General features: G+C 51.1%; 1 protein-coding gene and 1 long non-coding RNA gene across 2 annotated transcripts; one reads left to right on the plus strand and one right to left on the minus strand.

Moving 5' to 3' along the window:
• The first annotated feature begins 698 nt into the window (after positions 1-698).
• Positions 699-4,885, plus strand: DLX2 (distal-less homeobox 2). The gene is made up of 3 exons (XM_028749634.2): positions 699-1,373; positions 1,770-1,957; positions 3,340-4,885. Exons 1-3 carry the CDS (start codon positions 977-979, stop codon positions 3,739-3,741), a joined length of 987 nt encoding a protein of 328 aa, XP_028605467.2. The 5' UTR covers positions 699-976; the 3' UTR covers positions 3,742-4,885.
• On the minus strand, positions 4,450-5,812 carry LOC114606986 (uncharacterized). Its single transcript, XR_003709031.2, has 2 exons — positions 5,245-5,812; positions 4,450-4,768 (listed from the first exon to the last, which is right to left on the minus strand). It is a non-coding gene; the product is annotated as an uncharacterized LOC114606986 (long non-coding RNA).
• Between the last annotated feature and the right edge of the window lie 12,349 nt (positions 5,813-18,161).

Below are 18,161 nucleotides of genomic sequence, written 5' to 3' on the forward strand. Positions count from 1 at the left end.
CCATTTACAGCACAGCTGTCAACGTTTCCCTTTTTTTAAGGGAAATTCCCTTATTCCGAATAGGATTCCTCGCAAGAAAAGGGAAAAGTTGACAGCTATGATTTAGAGTGAGAAGACTAAACCACTGCAAAAACTATTTTCCTTCCAACTCTAACTCCACCAGACCAGCACTCCAAACCTGAGACACTATTTGGGGGGGGGATTTTCCTCCTCCTCCTCCTCCTCCTCCTCCTCCCACCCTCTCTTCTCTGTGTGTGTCACCTGCAAGGCGCCTCCACCGCCCCGGGAAGCCAAGAGGAGAAGCAGGGCGTGGGGGAGAGAGAAAGAGAGCGAGCGCGCACTACAACGCGACCGGAACCTCTGGTTGGCTGTTGCTAGGTGACGTCGCCCGCCCTCACGTGACCGGTGTTAAATGCCCGCCTGACGGTGCCCAGCAGACGCAGACAATCCTAAAGCAGCTGCAGAAGCGGAGGCGTTGCTGCTGCTGCTGCTGTTGCTTGCAGCGCGCACGGGGGGAAAGTCTTGTGCGCGCAAACGCGCCCTGGCGCTTTGGAGAGGCGATGGCAACGGCGGCCTCCTGCCCGCCTCCTCGGGTGCAAAGGGATCCTCAGCAGTGATCTCTTTTCTTGGGCTTGGGGTTTCCAGTCTGCTTCAAGAAGGCGAACCCCCGGGTGTGTGAGGAAGAGAGAGAGAGAGAGAGAGAGAGAGAGAGAGAGAGAGAGAGAAAGAAAGAAAGAAAGAAAGAAAGAAAGAAAGAAAGAAAGAAAGAAAGAAAGAGAGGCGCGTTGTAACTTTTCCACGCGCGCCCTGTTGCCAAAGAGGAGACCTGCTTTTTCCTCTCTCTCTCTCTCTCTCTCTCTCTCTCTCTCTCTCTCTCTCTCTCTCTCTCTCGGTCCCCCTCCCCGCTGTTGGTTTGCCCTCCTGCATCCTCGGAGCGAGGGAGGGAGGGAGCAAGGGGCGGGGAGAGAGGATCAGGATGACGGGGGTCTTTGACAGCCTCGCCTCAGATATGCATTCCAACCAGATTACCTCCAGCAGTTACCATCACCAGCAGCAGCAGCAACAACAACAACACCACCACAGCTTACACAAACCCCAGGAGTCTCCCACGTTGCCTGTGTCCACCGCCACGGACAGCAGCTACTACACCAACCAGCAACAGCACCACGGAGGAGGAGGAGGAGGAAGCGCCGGGAGCAACGCGGGCAGCGGGTCCCCGTACGCGCAGATGGGCTCCTACCAGTACCACCCGAGCGGGATCAGCGCGGTGCCTTACTCCACCAAAGCCGGCAGCTACGACCTGGGGTACTCGGCCTCTTACAGCTCCTATGCAACCTACGGGGCAAGGACGTCCCCGGTCAGCAACGATCCTGGTAAGAACCAGCTCCCTCCAGGAGGGTTGAGGGGGCGGTGGGAAATTTGCTTGGGAAAGTGTGGCGCCCTGCGCTGACTTTTCCGCCGGGCACACGCAGAAGAGGAGCAGCACGTGGTTGGTAAATAATAATAATAATAATAATAATAATAATAATAATAATAATAATAATAATAATATAACTGGTTGGGTTAGAAGGTATCCTGGCGGTAGGAGCGCTCTTTCTCTCTCTCCGTTACGCGCCTGCTCTCTCCAAGGTTAGAGGATTGCGGGGAGCCATGCTGAACATAGCTACTTGTGGCAGGCAAAGCTACCCAGGAGAGGTTGGCATGTGGCTGTGGTGGGTGATGCCGCTGGGGGTGCCTCGTTATTCACGGTGCTTCCCCTTCCCTCGCAGCCGAGAAAGAAGAAGGCGAGCCCGAGATCCGGATAGTGAACGGCAAACCCAAGAAAGTTCGGAAGCCCAGGACGATCTACTCCAGCTTCCAGCTGGCGGCTCTGCAGCGGCGCTTCCAGAAGACCCAGTATCTGGCCCTGCCCGAGAGAGCCGAGCTGGCAGCATCCCTAGGCCTCACCCAAACTCAGGTAAGGAAAGAAGGCTCAGAAGCGGCTTGCACTCCGACGCGAGAAGGCTTCACGTCGGGTCCCGTCCCCCCCACGTTGGCTAGTTTATTGCATAGCAACCATTCCAGCCTTTTTTGCCAGCGGCAGTCCGGAAGGTGTTTTTTTCAGAGGAGGTTCATCCATGCAGAGGTGCCCACCATCTTATTGTTTGCCCTTCGTGAACGCAGAAAAGCGGGTGGCCTGTACAATATAGACCACCTGTAGCCGGGCAGCCTTGCTCAGACAGACCACGCATGGGCGGCGCGACAGAAGCTACAACACGCGAAATAATTCTGTTTCTGGGATCTTGACACAGTTAAACTTTTTTAAGCCCCGTCGATCGCAGTGGGGGAAGATTTAAGCATGTCTTTGTTTCCAGTGGAAGAGTTAATGTGACTTGAACGGGATCATAGGCCAGATCCTCCTTTTTGTTATCTATTCGCAGCACAGAGTTTAGGTGCGCATTGATTAAGTGCGCCTCTTTGCTTCTGGGTTTAGCTGTTAGCCTCTCTGTCTCCAACACACTCATTTCACGAAGTATCCTGTTTCATTGTACACGTGGAAGAAAAGTCACCCCGCCCCCCTCTTTATCTGGCATCTTTCAGTAAGCAAAGTTATTCAGCGTTATTTAAACCTCCTCTCGATCTGGATGAGCAACGCAGTGCTAAGAGCACACCGAGCCTCCCTTTCTCAAAGGCTGTTAGTGCACATTTAAGAAAGGAAGACACAATATCTGGTATTGGTCAAGGAGACCAGGCGGGAATGAAACTAGGGGAAACAAAAGAATGCCATTTTAAAAGGCATCTAACATACTTGGGGGGGGGGCGACTTCTGAGAATGACTGATATCAGAAATCCCTACCTCTAAACGCACACATCAGGAGGGACACACACACACACACACACACACACACACACGACAACATCTGTGGTTACAAAGACCAACACAGCACAAGTGGCCCTCTTCTCACACGCGCAGCCTGAAAACTCAGCAAAACCCAGTAAAACTGTTTACCCTGTTATTTAAAAACCGCTCTCTCCCTCCCACGTTGCCAAACCGAACCTCACGCCGAAACAGTCGGTTGATTTGCTCGTTTTCCTAGCAGCCTGCGACAGGGGGAATCCACCAGCCTGCTTTTTGGAGACAGCGGTCTCCTTTTCTTCTCTCTGTGAGGGGTCTGCTTTGGGAGAAGGGCTCCTCCAGTTAAATTAAACAAGGGTGGGTGGGTGGGTGTTTTGGGGAAACTTGAAGGGGATTGTTGACGGGGAGCTTGAAATATTGCTCTGTGGTGACCGCAAAAATTTGGTGAGAGGGGCCTCTCTCTCACTCTCGTCTCTCTTCCTGCTCCTCCTCCCTTTGTCCAGGTGAAGATCTGGTTCCAGAACCGCCGTTCCAAGTTCAAGAAGATGTGGAAAAGCGGCGAGATACCCGCCGACCAGCACCCGGGCGGCAGCAGCTCCCCGCCTTGCTCGGCGGCGTCTCCGGCGTCCACCACGCTAGCCTGGGACTTCGCGCCGCACCCGCAGCGGATGAGCAGCGGGGGCGGAGGCGGCGGGAGCAGCGGTGGATCCAGCCCCGGCGCGCCGGGCGCGACGGCTGCTTTCCTGGGCAACTACTCGTGGTACCACCAGGCGTCAAGCGCCGCTGCTTCCCACTTGCAAGCCGCCTCCCCGATCCTGCAGCAAGCGCAGCCTCACCAACACCACCCGCACCTCCACCACCACCACCACCACGGCGCTGCTGTCAGCGCAGGGACGATTTTCTAACCCGACGGCGCGTTCCGCCCGCGCGTTTGCCGCGCGCAACCCAGCTCCCCCAAGCGGAGTTGGAGGAGGAGGAGGGGGAGCCCTGTTCGCTCCGCGCTCCTGTCCCCAAGGGATAGAGAGGTACATACCCGGGTGCTTCGTTGGAGAACCGAGGTGCTCCCTACCCGCCCGCCCCGCTGCTACCCACTCCGGAGTTACTCCGACGCTGGTCCTTCCCAGGTGGTACTTCTTACATACCCAGCTGGGAGATGAGAGCCTTCCCTGAAGTTGGGACCGAATCAGGGCCTGTGGTTATCCTCCCGCACACACTTCAAATCAGAACACCCCTAATCCAGTAGGTGTCTTTGAAGTCGCTGGCAACATTCCCATTGACCACCATGGAATCCGGGTAAAGCTGTGCTCACAAACTCGCTCAAAAAGTCTCTACAGATTTTAAGGTTATTTCCCTCCCATCCGCTCCATCTATTCTTTGATATATCCCCTTCTCTTTTTTTTTACCTACCTTCTATTCTTCAAATGCGGGAGGGGGAAATTCACTCTTCTCCCATTTCGCATCCAATCGCCAGTGCAGAATTTCTTATTTAATTTTTATTATTATTTTTGTAAACTTTTTATAGGTGCCTTTCCAGATGACCTCATTTTGATGTTGGGGGAAAAAAGATTAAATAATTTTTATATGTAGATATTTAAAATTAAAAAGAACCCAGCTGTGTTTAAATTATCTTTTTTTAATGTTTGCAGGACTTTTTTTTCACGAGGAAAAAATATGTTTGTAATAACGCTGTTTTGTGCTGATTTCTCCCCTCCTTGGCTTCTTGGTGTAAAAAAATAAATAGAGAGGGGTGAAGAGTTGCATTGGACAGCCTGTATTTGTTTATGTTTGTAAACCAAGATCTGTTAATGCCATAACGTCATCCTGTTTCTCTCTGAGCAGTTTCCATATCCTTTAATTATTCTGTTTGATACCTTTTCTCTTCGCTGTCAAAAAGAATAAGCTACTGATTTTTTCCCAGTTCGTCGTTAAAACCTTTAAAACATAAAAAGGTATTTTCTTGGTTATTTATTACAAAAACAAAACAAAATCTCTCGATGTTACTTTTACACTATGAAGAGATTATTTAAATAAATTATTGTTTGCACCGGAGTTTGTTCGGCCTTCGATATTATTCCCCCCCCCTCCACTTCCGACACCTACATATTCACTAGTAGCGCAAGCCTACACGTGTCTGCTCAAAAGTCCCGTTTACATCAGTGGGCTTTCCCCCCAGGTAAGTGGGTACGGGATACCAGCCTACAGGAGACTCTGGAGTGACGCCCCACTATCCCTAAGATCCACGCTGAGGGTGGTCCATTTTATTTCTTCCTACCCTTACCCAAAACTGTATGCTAGACCCGATGCAGGTTTATTCCGTTAAGAAAACGGCCTTCTTCCTAGCAGGACCCCGTTTCCCACTTTGCTGGTGTCTAAAACACATCAAAGGGCTTTATTTTGGGGAGACTTACTCAGTTTTCCGTCGCTGCCGCCACGGTACTTGTTGCGCACCAAGTGACCTGGAGCATCCTTGAATTGTTGTGTGGGTGGAGAGGCGAGCCCATTCTGTGGGGCTTGGCGGTGCCCCTGCTGCTAGCCCCCCTCAGCCAGAAGAAGACAGGAGCCGGGGGCAGCCTGGCCTCCGCCGCAGCCATGAATCACTCAGCACGCTCCTCCAGGCTCGCCTAGACTCGGCCCCTCCCCGCCGCTCTCTGGCGCCACAGACATTTAGGGAGTCCGGGACAGGCTCCTGGCGGCTTCCCGCGTTAGGATCCAGGCAGTGCGGCGGCGAGGCGGAGCGGCTGATCCTCTTCTGGGCAGTGTTGGTAACGGATAAAAGGCAGGCACGAAGTTCCACGGCGCGCTACACTCACTATGCGCGCAGAGGGAAGGAAGGTTCCAAATGCGCTCTTGCCGTGTGCGTAAAAGCGCACCAGTGTGCGCGCTTCTGAAGGTGAAGTGTTCGTGATCTGGGATTAGCCAGCCGCCCAGAGAACAACGGCTTGGGTAGCCTGTGTAAATGGCCAAGAATCTCTCTCCTTCACGAAAAATCGCGCTAACGTTTATAAATTTATTTGGCACCTTTTTTTGGCACACCGCCTGCGTACATATGCACTCAGGGTGCTGACATTTTTTCGACACGTTATTTTATGCATTTAGGTGCTTTTGTTCGTCTGTTGTCCTTATAGCCCACCTTAAAGGTTCTTCCTGGGTGTGAGAACCAAATGTCACTTTTTTTCTACTGCAGAAAGTCCAGCAGTAGTAGGTTTAGTAAAATTCAGCATATGTACATAAAGAGGGACGGAGGCCACCACCCTCCTAATCCTGATTACCTGGGAGAAAAAGTACTTGAATTTGATGGGAACTGCTTCTGAGTAGACATGGCTAGGGTTGCGCTTTAAGTCGTTTGCAAGGAGAAAACAACAAAAGAGCATTGAGGCACCTCAAAGGCCAGCAGATTTATTATGGCTTATGCCCCAATGAATCTGTCAGTTTTTAAGAGTCCACAATATTCTGTTGATTGTGATTTAAAAATAAAGTAAAATAGCACAAAGACCGACTAAGAAATAGAAAAACGCAGTGGCACAAAACTAGCTGGTTTGTTACACAGCAGGGGCAACCCCCACTTCAAGATTTTGATGAAGCTAAATCAGCTAACCACCAAAGGGGCTTCAAACTTTCTTCTTGTTGCTTTCAGTTGCTGACTAACATAAGACATCTTCGTCACAGGCCAGTTGTTTGTTTTTGACGTTACCACCTTGCAAATCCCAAATACATTGACTTGTCCTCCTGGACCCCACCCACAGGCCCAACTTTACGCTATATTATTTATTCGTTTTAGTATTTAAGAATGGTATATAAAATGCAAAAGATGATAGATGATAGATAGATAGATAGATAGATAGATAGATAGATAGATAGATAGATGATTCTATTGCAGGTCCATTAGATCATGGAAGCCCTCAGCACCCCTTCCTAATGTAAGGACTAGATGCATGTACACATGCACACCCTTCTTGGTTCTCTCTTCCCCTTGTGTAAATTTGGAGCTTTCCCACCCCCACGTGACCTGCAAAGAGAAATACAGCAGGCTTCAGGGGGGGGGGACTGCCCGTCTCTTCTGTTCTTTTTTTCCATTCGTACTGAGGTTCTTTGGGGCCCTACTCACAATTGTGCCAGCAAGGATCTTGCCCAGTGTAGGCTATTGTACCTAACAAGGAAGGCTGTTGCTTAGGAGGTGTACAGTGGTACCGTGGGTTACAGACGCTTCAGGTTACAGACTCTACTAACCCAGAAATAGTACCTCGGGTTAAGAACTTTGCTTCAGGATGAGAACAGAAATCGTGCAGCGGTGGCGCGGTGGCAGCAGAAGGCCCCATTAGCTAAAGTGGTAGCTCAGATTAAGAAAAGTTTCAGGTTAAGAACAGACCTCCAGAATGAATTAAGTTCTTAACCCGAGGTATTAAGCAGATAAAGTGATCAGCAGTGAGGATAGGGCCTTCTCTGTGGTGGCTCCCCAACTGAGGAAAGCTCTCCCCAGAGAGCCTCACTTGGTGCCATCATTACATGTCTTTAGGCACCAGGCAAAAAACACCCTCTTTACTATGGCCTGTGAAACTGTGTGGGAGTGGGGAGACAACTGTTATTAGCTATTTTATTATTTTGTCTGTCAGTATGCTTTTTATTATGTTTTATTATGGATGCTCTGTTATGTGTTTCTAATGTTGGACACCTCCCTGGGATCTTTTGATAAAGGGTAGTGTTTATAAATTGAAATAATAATAGAGGTGTTTTCCACAGTAAAGAATCCCCTATTCCTCTGCCACATCTCATTTCCCCTGCTGGACAGTTTCCCCCTTCCTATGCATCAAAAAATAAACCCCAACAGTGTTGGTAGGAAGCGGGAAAGGGCCACCATCTTCCTTCCTCTCGCTGGTGGGGTTGGACCCACGGTAGGCCTTGTAGGCCCCAGGGGATTCTGGTTTTCGCTGCCGGAGTGCGCGTGCGCCTGTTGCGTGAGGCGGGTGGGTGTCCTGACAGGGCCTCTTGGCCCAGAAAGCGGCTGGCGAGGTGGCAACAGGCCGGGCCTGGCAAGCTCGGGGCTGCCAGGCCCAGGGGCGGCGACCTTTCCGCTCGAGGAGAATGTGTGGCTCTCCTTGTTCTCTGGCAGCGGCGCGGAGAGCGCGGGAGTTGGAGCAGGCCAGGCCTCTCTCTCTCTCTCTACCTCCCTCTCGCTCGCTCCTTCCGTGTGAGAGGGAGGGAGAGAAAGAAAGGAGGAGACGAATGCGGCTGCCAAACAGACAGGATGATTAAGGGGCCTAAACCCTCGAAGCGCCCGAGGCGGGGAATGTGCAGCCTGAGAGGGAATCACGCAACGGGCCTTGGCACGAAAAAGGCGGGTCGGGTGGGGGTGGGGCGGACACAGATAGGCGGGCGAAACCCAAGCGCTGGGTGGGGGGGGCGCTTTGCCCCCACAAACCCTGTTCTGGGCTAATTGTTCTCTGAAAGCCAAAATGAGGGGAGGGAAACCTGTCGCATATACACGATCTGCCAACTTAAATAAGATATTGGGGTGAGGGGCGGCCGACAGGCCCTGATAAGCCCCGCTCCACATAGTTACGGGACGCGCTCATGCCTTTTGCCCCATCAGCTTTGGTGGGAGCCCGACGGCCCTCAAATATTTTATTGGGGGGTGGGCGGCGGAAGGGACTTCGGCCCCTAGGACTGTCCGGCAGCCATCTTCACAGCAACCCTGCAAGCCGGGACATTTTATCATTCCCCACACGCTGCGGTTCAAAGATGAGGAAAAGGAGCCGTTTTTTTCTGTCAGTTCGTGGCGGGTAACGAAGGGGGCCTAGGCTCTTCAACGGGCCTAAATTCTCTCAAGCCACTGCGCCGCAGCCGTAAACCATGGGCGTAGGGGGGGGGGCAATTGCTCCCCCTGAATCAATACAAATTTGAGATTCTGCCCACCCACCAAAAACCCGCCCCTAATAAAAATCCGTCCTCAATCGCCTTCCCCTTGAAAGAGGACGGGCAAAAGGAGGAGAGCGGGGCAAAAAGGCGGGAAAATGTATTGGGGGGGGCGGCATCGCGTGCGGGGCAAGGCCCTTCCCGCTTGAAGAGGGCAAGGCGGGTGGGAAGAAGAAATGTAGGGTGCGGGGTAGGAGAAGAGATCGTGGGGTGAAGAAGGGCAGCGGCGCTTGTGGGGCGGCGGGGAGGGAGGAAGCCGCGGCGGGGAGGCGGGGCCTGCTCGTGTCTCCACAGCCGCCTCAGGCGCGGCGCAGGGAGACGTTTCCCACACACTCGCGCTCCCTCAGAGACAACGGAGGCCTGTCAAGGCCTCAGCCGCCGCCCCCCCCGCGGCCTGTCTCTGTGGCGACCTCGCTCTCCTTCCTTCCAGCGACGGCAAAAAATGGGAATGGGAAGCCGACGGCGTGGAACTAGTGGAGCCGACACCCTTCCCCGCGAGTCCCAAGGCGGACCGACCAGCCCACGACGACCGTGGGGGAAGAAGAGCCAAGATTCTGGCCCCGCGGCCATGAGGCGCCAGGCGGGGAGGGCAGCCCAGTGAAACACTCTCGCCTCTGGAGACACGCCATCATGTCGCCGTTGGGCACGGCGGTCAGATTACGAGCGGGATGTTTCAGGCGGCCTTAACGCGGCTCGGCCTATTCCTGCGCCCGTTTACCACTGAGGAAGAAAGCCGCCACTGGGTTGAATGGGGGCTACTCCGAAGTAATCGCGGCGTGTGTGTGGACAGTTGGAGCGCGCAGGCCGTGGGCAAGGGATTCACACGAGACACGCACATACATACAGGCACAGCCTATTTGAGGAGAAAACTGGGAAGGGGAATAAGGATGATGATGGTCCCAGCCCAATAATAATGATAATAGTACCCGCCCATCTGACTGGGTTGCTTCAGCCACTCTGGGCGGCTTCCAACATATATATCTTAATGTTGTCTGGCTTTCGTCGGTATATGGAGCATAATTTGGCATAATTAGTGATAACACGCGTCTGTTACTATATTTCCCAGCTTCCCAGAGTTTGGGGGTTTTTTGGTTTGGAAAAACATGCCCAGCTAGGCTTACCAAATCCTATTTTGCAATTTGCCGAAAATGGGCAGCCCCAAACACGTGGGTCCTCGGCCTCAATTTGGAAGAAACTCGCATGTTTTTACAAATAAAATCTCTCCAATAAATAATAAAATCTCTTCAAGCACACAACGTGCGTTGGAGGAGGCGTTTTTTAAAGGCTTCCCCATAATCTCTTCCTCCAGGTTGCAACGCAGGAGTTTCGTTTGTTTGGTGTACTGATGCACCTTCTGTCTCTCCAGGCAGTTCAGTATTTTGGTGAAATACCAACACGCTTGGAAACGAAGGGAAACAACAGTCCACTGTCATCGTTTATTACTGTTGCAAGCAGACACCCGAGTGGTAGTCTTCTGAGCAAGAATAAACTTCCGATCGAGGACGAAATAGCAGCTCCGTCTATTGTCAGCTGGACTAACGGAGCTCCACTGATTTCTGGGTGAAACTGATCCTGGCTTCCGGTGGCAAGGAGCCTACACCAACTGGAGACGTATCAGATTTAGCCAGGCTGCATATTTTCCGCATGCGTTTAATCAACAAAATACCGTTATAATTTATGGTCCAGGGGCAGGTTTGGATGCAGCTACAGACGTATCTGGTGGCTGAATGGTACCTATCTTAGGGTTGGTCGGCGAGTGCAAATATGAGACAAGTGACTGCACCTGTGGCCCGGTGGGGGGGGGGACCCACAACAATCGTATTTTGCAACCTTGCATCTCATCACACTAACAGGACGGGGATATTGTGATTATTATTTAGAGCTGAATGCGTGCATGTTGCATTTCAGCGCTTAGATGAAAAAGGATCGAGCAGGAGTTGGTTGCATCTCTCATCAGGCGGCCTCAGCATCCAGGAAGCAACAGAGGTCCGACGCCTCGAGAATTAAGGTGTACATAACCAGGAATGTTTCTGGCCGCGATTGGTAGATTGCAAGGCATCACGTTCCTCCCTGGGGCTTTAAAATAAAAAAAAGGGGGGGACCCACCGTTTAAGCTGTCCTGCTTGAACGGAGACGCAGAGTCGAGGGAGATCGCAGCTGGGAAGACAGGACCCGGCTGGCGTTTCCAGATATATATATATAGATATCTGTATATATGTATAGGCATGCATATGTATGTACACACACACACAATACGTGTTCCTCAGGGCGCACCCTGCTTGGAGACGAATGTCTCTAGGATCAAAGTCGTCCATCTCTCCTTTGCCATTGTTATTACTGTATTGTCGTTCTGATTCTGAAGACCCAGCCAGGTGGGCGGGGTATAAATAATAAAATTATTAAATATTTTTATTGTTATTATTATTGACTCCAAAACACGTGCATATTGTCCCGGGTGGGAGTGGGGCAGCACGAATATCCCCTGCACACACCCCACAAATTTCTTTCCCTCCTTTTGGTAACCTTTTGGAATCCAGCAGGGGAGAAAAAGAGACGGGCTGGGCTGGGGGTGGAGAGAGATGCCTTAAGCAACAACGATCCCCTTTCAGACCTTTAGCCTTGTTGCTGCGTTTATTTGTCTTTAAGATTTCGCCTGGGTTTGGGGCGGGAGGGAATCTCACATGGCCACATCACAGGAGAGGGGGGGTTGTGGGGGGGAGAGAGAAAGAGAGGAAAAGAAGAGAGCTCGTTTTCCTCTACCCCACCCCGCAACCCTCTGCCGCCCTGGTAAAAGCGGACAGGATGTGTGGTAGCGATGACTGGTTAGTTCAGTTACACAAATAACCCCACCCTTCCTTCTCCAGAACGATCGCGGCTGCCTGGTGGTTCACCCTGCCCCCCCATCAGTTCCCTTTAATTTCAGCTGCACCCCACTTCCTCTGGGACAACGGCTCGGTTTCTCGGTCGTGTCCCGTCCCCCCCAAGACCCTTCCTCCCTCTCCTGCTGCTTGTCAGAGCACCTAGTGCTTGCATCACCCCTGGGGGGTGGGCAGGGAGAGTAGGTGGGGGAAAGAATGGTGAAAGCGCAGGGTGGCGTGTAATGGTGCGTAATTAAACCCCCACCCACCCACCTTTTTTCCCAATGGGGGTGTCACCCTGGAACGCAACCTGAGCGAAGGGAATAAGCTCCCTCTGTGTCTTGGGCTGGGGGGGGGGAGAGTTGATGGTCGGGGGGGGAGGGCTTGGGGTTTTAAAAAAAATGCCACTGGGCAGGCGATTTGCTCATTTGGCCCTATTTAAAGGGGGTGGGGGTGAAAAGAACACCCAAGAAATCCAATTAAAGCAGCTCTGGCCAAAGAGCTATTTGAGGCATGAATATCTCCCCTAAAGCTGTAGCAATCATGTGGCATTAGACACTTCCGGAATCCTATAGCCAACTTGAAAAATCCCAGACCCCCTTTTCCCCTAATTTTTGCTCTGATCTGTAATTTTATCCACATTTGCACTAGTTTGAGCATTCTGGCTCTCCCATCTGAAAGCCTGCAATTACTATATAATTCTTCGCAATTTCACATGTCCTAATATGGACTGTAATTTTTGCGCAAGACAATTTCCTGCTATTTCAAGCATCAACATTGTCAAAGTTGTATGTACATAATAAATGGGAATATCAATGCATAGTTTTTAGCATAACATCTTGACTCCTCGATAATTATATCCGTTCGGAGCCTACGCAGAATTAGCCTGAATTGCACGGTAACTGCTGCTGCTTTAAAATTTTTAAAAATTACTCATAATTTTCCCAAAGATTACCAAGATCTCGAGTGCACAATGTCATCAGCGTAATGAAGAGTAAACATTTATGCTAATAATCTGCAATTTTTTTCCCATCAGCTATAAAGACAGAGGCTATATAGCAGAAAATTTCAGTGATATTCTGCAAGAGGAGGGCTGCGAAAAATCCTCCTGCGCTCAGAGGCTGAGTTTCGGTTCCCAGGGACCTCAAGCCCACATTTTTTGGGAGTCCTTTGGATATTTATTCTTGTGGCAAGGCTCTCCCCCCCCCCCAGCCTCCCCAACCTAACCCCGACCCCTCTATTCACCTCTTCCCCTCAACTTTTTCCTACCAACGTGCTGGTTCCAACCTTTTGCAATAAAGCAAAAGTGAATGGGGATTGCAGGAAAATTGACACCGAAGGTAAGTTAAGTGTGGTTGGGGGGGCGCGGCGGGACGGGACCGGGCGGGGGATAACACGGCTTCCCTCTTTTTTATTTTTTTATTTTTTCAGTTCTTTTCTTTCTCTTCTTTCCACCCCCCCGCCCCACAACAACCCCCACTTTCATGGATGCATCCTGCCTCTCCACCTTCCCAGCTGCGGGATAGGAGAAAAGGCGCAGGAGCTGATGGCGCATCAACCAATTCTTCATCCAAAACTTCTTGTCAGTTGTGTCAAGATTATTGTGTGTGTGTGTGTGTGTGTGTGTGTGTGTGTGTGTGTTGCATGAGGACGGGTGGGGGGGAGTGGCGCGGGGACAGAAACGGGTGCTCAATCCCTGAAGGTTTATATAGTATACGAAGGTAAAGACGGGGAGGGGCGCGCGCTGGACTTCGAGGACTCTGCGAGTTGTTGAATATATATCTATGTCCCGGATCCACCTTTTGGTTTGTGTCTCCGTTCTTGAAGTAAAGCTGTGTAGGTAACAAGAGAGAGGCAGTGGCTATCCGTGGAGAACAAGCGTGACGGTGTGGTGCGCGCAGCCACCAAGAGAGAGGCTGACATTGGAGAAGGGTGGGGGGGGCCTCCATTTCCAACGATACGGCCCCCCGCACTTTCCTTTCACCTACCTGCTTTTAATAGCAAAAAGAGGACAAGAAGTAAAGTTGAGGAAGCCCCCACCCCCCGTTTCCCGTCGCCCCCTTCCTTGATTGCTCTCTCTCTCTTCTTTGATCATTTGCACTGATTTAAAGAGCTTTCTCTTCTGTAACATTTACTTGGGCATACCCAAGGTTCGCATGTGGGTAGGTGCAGATGGGTTCAAGAGGAGGTGGGGGGGACGACATCGCACAGCACCCCCTTCTAAGAATCTGCTCATGGGTGAAAGACGATGGCTAAATCGTCTGCAGGGACTAGTCGAGAATTTCCTTTGGTCATACGCGAGTGGGAAACTCGCGTATGACCAAAGAAAGAAAGAAAGAAAGAGAATGGGAAGAAGACAGATGGATGTAATCTGGATGGGATTTGTATGTTGGACTGCTTGAAAATGCAGAGATGCAGCTGGGCTTTGCTGTGAGAGACTGACAAGTCCGCAGCTATTGAGGGGGTTCTTTAACACGAAAGAGTTGTGGGTGGATATGGGGATGGGGGAGTGTGTGTGAAGATTATTTTTTTTTAAAGCAGGACATATTAAAGAGGTATCTGTTGTTTGGCAATTTTGCTAAGTCGGTCTTCATTACTTCAACATTGTGCATTTGCTAATTTGGAAGTCCGCTCTTTTTTCTTTTTTTTAAACCCCCCCCCCTTTGACAGCCCGGGCTCCGCACACCTGCAGGCAATTTGCTGCGCTCCACTCTGCAGAGCAGAGAATGGAGCGGGAAGGGATGGCAGCTCTCTCGCACCTATTTTATTTCTTTCTGTCTCACTCTCTCTCTCTCTCTCCTCCCTTCTTCTTCTTCCCCATTCTCAATGCACAGCAAATTTGGCTTTCAGTGCGTTATCTCTTTTGTTAATGCAAAAAGATTCCCTGGGCGAAAAAATTGCTCATAATTACCAGAGAGATGGGGAAACTGCATTAGAATAAATAAACCTGAAATTACTGTAATTATGTTGTGTTTGATGGGCTCGGCTTGTAATCAAGAAGAGAATACAGTGAAATGATGCTGACCCTCTTGGGTTTTGCAGCTGTACGCGCACTTTGGGGTCTTTTTTAGCTGGGGGGGAGAGGGGGAAAAAAGTCATTTTGATTATCATTAAGCTGCGTGTAACCTATTGCAGAAGTGTTGGGAAATGAGGGGCTGGCGCTTCCTTTCCTCAACCCCCCACCCCACCCCAAAATGGGGAAAATGCATATCCCTAAATTGCACATTTTGTAATTCATTTTTATATTTTTTGCCATGGGCAGATTTATCCGGGAGGGTTCTGTGTTTGCAGAGAGAGAGAGAACGGTGGGAAAGGCGTAATATTCGAAATCAGTTTTTAATCATTGTAATGAGGTATTGTTTCAATAGAAGCCCTTTCGGATGATTCAGAATTTAATTAATATCCTCATTACGAACATCTTCGAATCAGATATTTGATGAACTGCTTGTCAGTAACAAGGCAGAATTAATTAGGTCTGCGGTGAGATTAACATTTGCAAATGTACAGTTATAATAGGCGCTAACTCGAGCCCGCCTTCGTTGGGAGAAAACTAATAATTTCTCCATTTGGACGGTTTAGCAAGACCTTGATTGAATTAAGAGGAGCCGCAGCATCGGAGAGCAACCCAGCCAGAAGTTTGCTTGACCATCGCGGTTGGATTTCGGTTTTGTTTTCCGAATCATTCGCTCTCGCGTTCAGACTCTGGATTCGGCGTCAGGCTTTCTCCGGGAGGGGCAGTGGAGGGGCGCGCGCAAAGCGGCCACCACCGGCTCCGGTATGTGTGGTTCAGGCGTCTCTGCTAACCACCGGGTGGCGGCCAGATTTTGTCTTCGGGGGGATCTAGGAAACCAGTCAATGAGGTTTCAGGAAGCCCCTGCGGGCAGCTTCTCTCTTTCTTCCCCGGGGAATCCGGCGGGCTGGGATTCTCCCACGGCCTGGCTTGTCTCTCTCTCTCCCCTCCAAGCTGTTTCAGTTCCCTCTGGTGCCTTCCCACCCCCGTCCGTCCACCCCCCTACCCCACATACACACACACACACACACACACACACACAATCACACACCGCACTATGGTGCCTTATCTCCCTCCCGCTTTCCGTCTCTCTCCCAAGTACATTAGCCAGAGAGGGCCGCATCATTTGATCACTCATCGCCCAGAATTGAAAAATGGGTGCGTGTCAAAACAAAAATCGATACAATTTATCATTCGCTTCCTCCTCCAGCAGCCTCCCGGAAACCTCCTCCCCCACCCCCGCAACACCCACCCACTTTTGCCTCCTCCTCTCCCCACCCACTCACCCCATAGGGAACTTGCAAACGGATGCAATCCTCAGCTTGGAGGAAAGGGGGGGGGAGCGAAAGAGAGAAGGAACTTCCTTCTCTGTCTCAGAAACACAGAGCAAAGATGATCTTGCCAAAGCAGCGGGAAAGCCCTGGCTCTGGGATCTGGGTCCTGATCCCAGCGGTGATCTATCTAGTTTTAATCTTTCTTTTGCTTGCTTTCCTCCGCCCGCTTGGTAGGACATACTGAACTTTGCCGGCGGAGTTTGCCCGAGTGACGCATCTCGCTTGCCATTTGCCCCGAGGTACCAAACTACGACAGGCCCCACGTGCCGCTCCGCAAACTCCTCTTTAGTTCCCAGCAATGGGGACATAGGGAAAGTGTCCTCGTTCTGGCTCTGGGGTGATGAATTTGAAGGCTTATGTGGGTGGGTTGGTTGGTTGTTTATTCATTTTTAATAACAACTAAGCGGAGGATGTGGGGTGGGCGAGGGTCGAGGGACATAATGCATCCTTCTGAGACTTCGGTGGTGTGCCTCAGAAATATCTCTTGAATTTTGTCTTGTCCTGATGAGCAAAGAAAGAACCAACACACACACACACAGCTGTTCTTCTCCAAAAGCGGTGGCGCTTTGATCTTCCAAAACCATGTGCAAGGCGCAAAAGCATGTGCAAGGCGCCCAAAGTTTACTAAGCCATCCCCTCCCCTGATCTCTCACATACAGAGAGACCACCCATAGAGAAAGACAGTAAAACCACCTCCCAAACGGTGACCCACCGCTTTCCTCAATCTCTCGCCTTCCTCGCTGCCCTCCACCCCAATCTCGGTTTTATTTTCTTGCCCAGGCGCATTTGCATTGGCGAAACTAGGCTTTCTGTTACCCAGGTCAAAGACCCAGTTTGTCATCCCCCGTGCATGCTTGCCTACATACACACATACATGTGCGATGCCCATAGAAATCTTTCTCTCCCCGCATCCCCCCCCCCCCATCTCCTTTCTTCCAGGTTCTCCTTCCCTTCCCAAGAACTGCTGTCCAAAGAGATGCGCGTCCCCGAGGGGAAGGCTCCGCTGGAGCCGGTCCCAGCCTCCTGGATGCTTAATAGAGAGAGGCGGCATCGTGTTTTAGGGATGGAAACGCGTGTAGCTGCCAATTTCCTCCGCGGAAAAGTCTGAGCTTGACGAAACGGTGCAGGAGGTAGTGACAAGCGGCGGCGCGTCTTTGGGGTTGTTTGGGGGAGGAATAATAAAAAAAAGAGGAGAGCTAAAATTCAGGGCAGCAAGAGGGGGCAGAAAGCTGCACCATACACACACACACACACACACACACACACACACACACACGTGTGCTCCAAGCTGTCCCGAGCCATACGCTATAATAATAATAATAATAATAATAATAATAATAATAATAATAATAATAATAATATAGCGCTATTTGCGGTGGTAAACCTCAGGATTTCTCTTTCTTTTGTAATCCCGCAGGACCTCAGCTCCTAGACCCCGGTGCCTCTGAAACCAGAGGCAAGCCCCTCTTTTTTTGCCCATTTCACCCCCCCCCTCAGTCCCAGTTCCTCTTGCTTCCCTCTAAGAAGGCAACCGCAGACCTTTTCCCTAGCTAGCACCTGTTCTGCCTCCTGAGCGAAGACCTACCGCAAGCGCGCACTCACTACATCCCCCCCCCGCCCCCGCAAAGGGAAAGGCGATCACGTAGGATGGAATTAAACATAGCACCTTGCCTGGAAAGCTGCCTGGGTGGAAAGTCTCCCCATATTTCAGCCCTTAGCTCGCTGGAGAGTTATTTATAGAAGCAACCATAAATTCAAGATCGTAGTGGGAGTTGGGGAACAAGCAAAGGAAAAGCGTTGTAGTAGATCGCAGCCCAGATTAGGTCTGGGCTTCTTACCCCATGCACACATGCACGCGCACTGTTGCGCTGCGTCGCCCCTGCGCCCTGCGTTACCATTTGCAAGAGAGCCTCCCTTAATGCCCTGCAGAAGATCCGGCCCGGGCTTCTCACTTCAGAACTGAGCGTTTCCGTCGCGCATTTAAGGTGGTTTGTTTCCATCCGACCACCGTAGCGCATCCAGAGTGGATGCAGGAACCAGGATCCTGAGCGCACAACTCACCCTTGATTTCATTCCACACACTCACAATGCCTCGTTAGGGACTGAGCATTAAGGATCGTGCGGTTTCTTCCTTTTAACCCTTGCGCGCATCATAACAACCCAAGTTGCAAATGATTCTCTCCACCGCAGGTCACGTTTCCAATCAGTCAACT

This window comes from Podarcis muralis, chromosome 1 (genome assembly GCF_964188315.1).
Source record: "Podarcis muralis chromosome 1, rPodMur119.hap1.1, whole genome shotgun sequence".
NCBI classification, from domain to species: Eukaryota; Metazoa; Chordata; class Lepidosauria; order Squamata; family Lacertidae; genus Podarcis; species Podarcis muralis.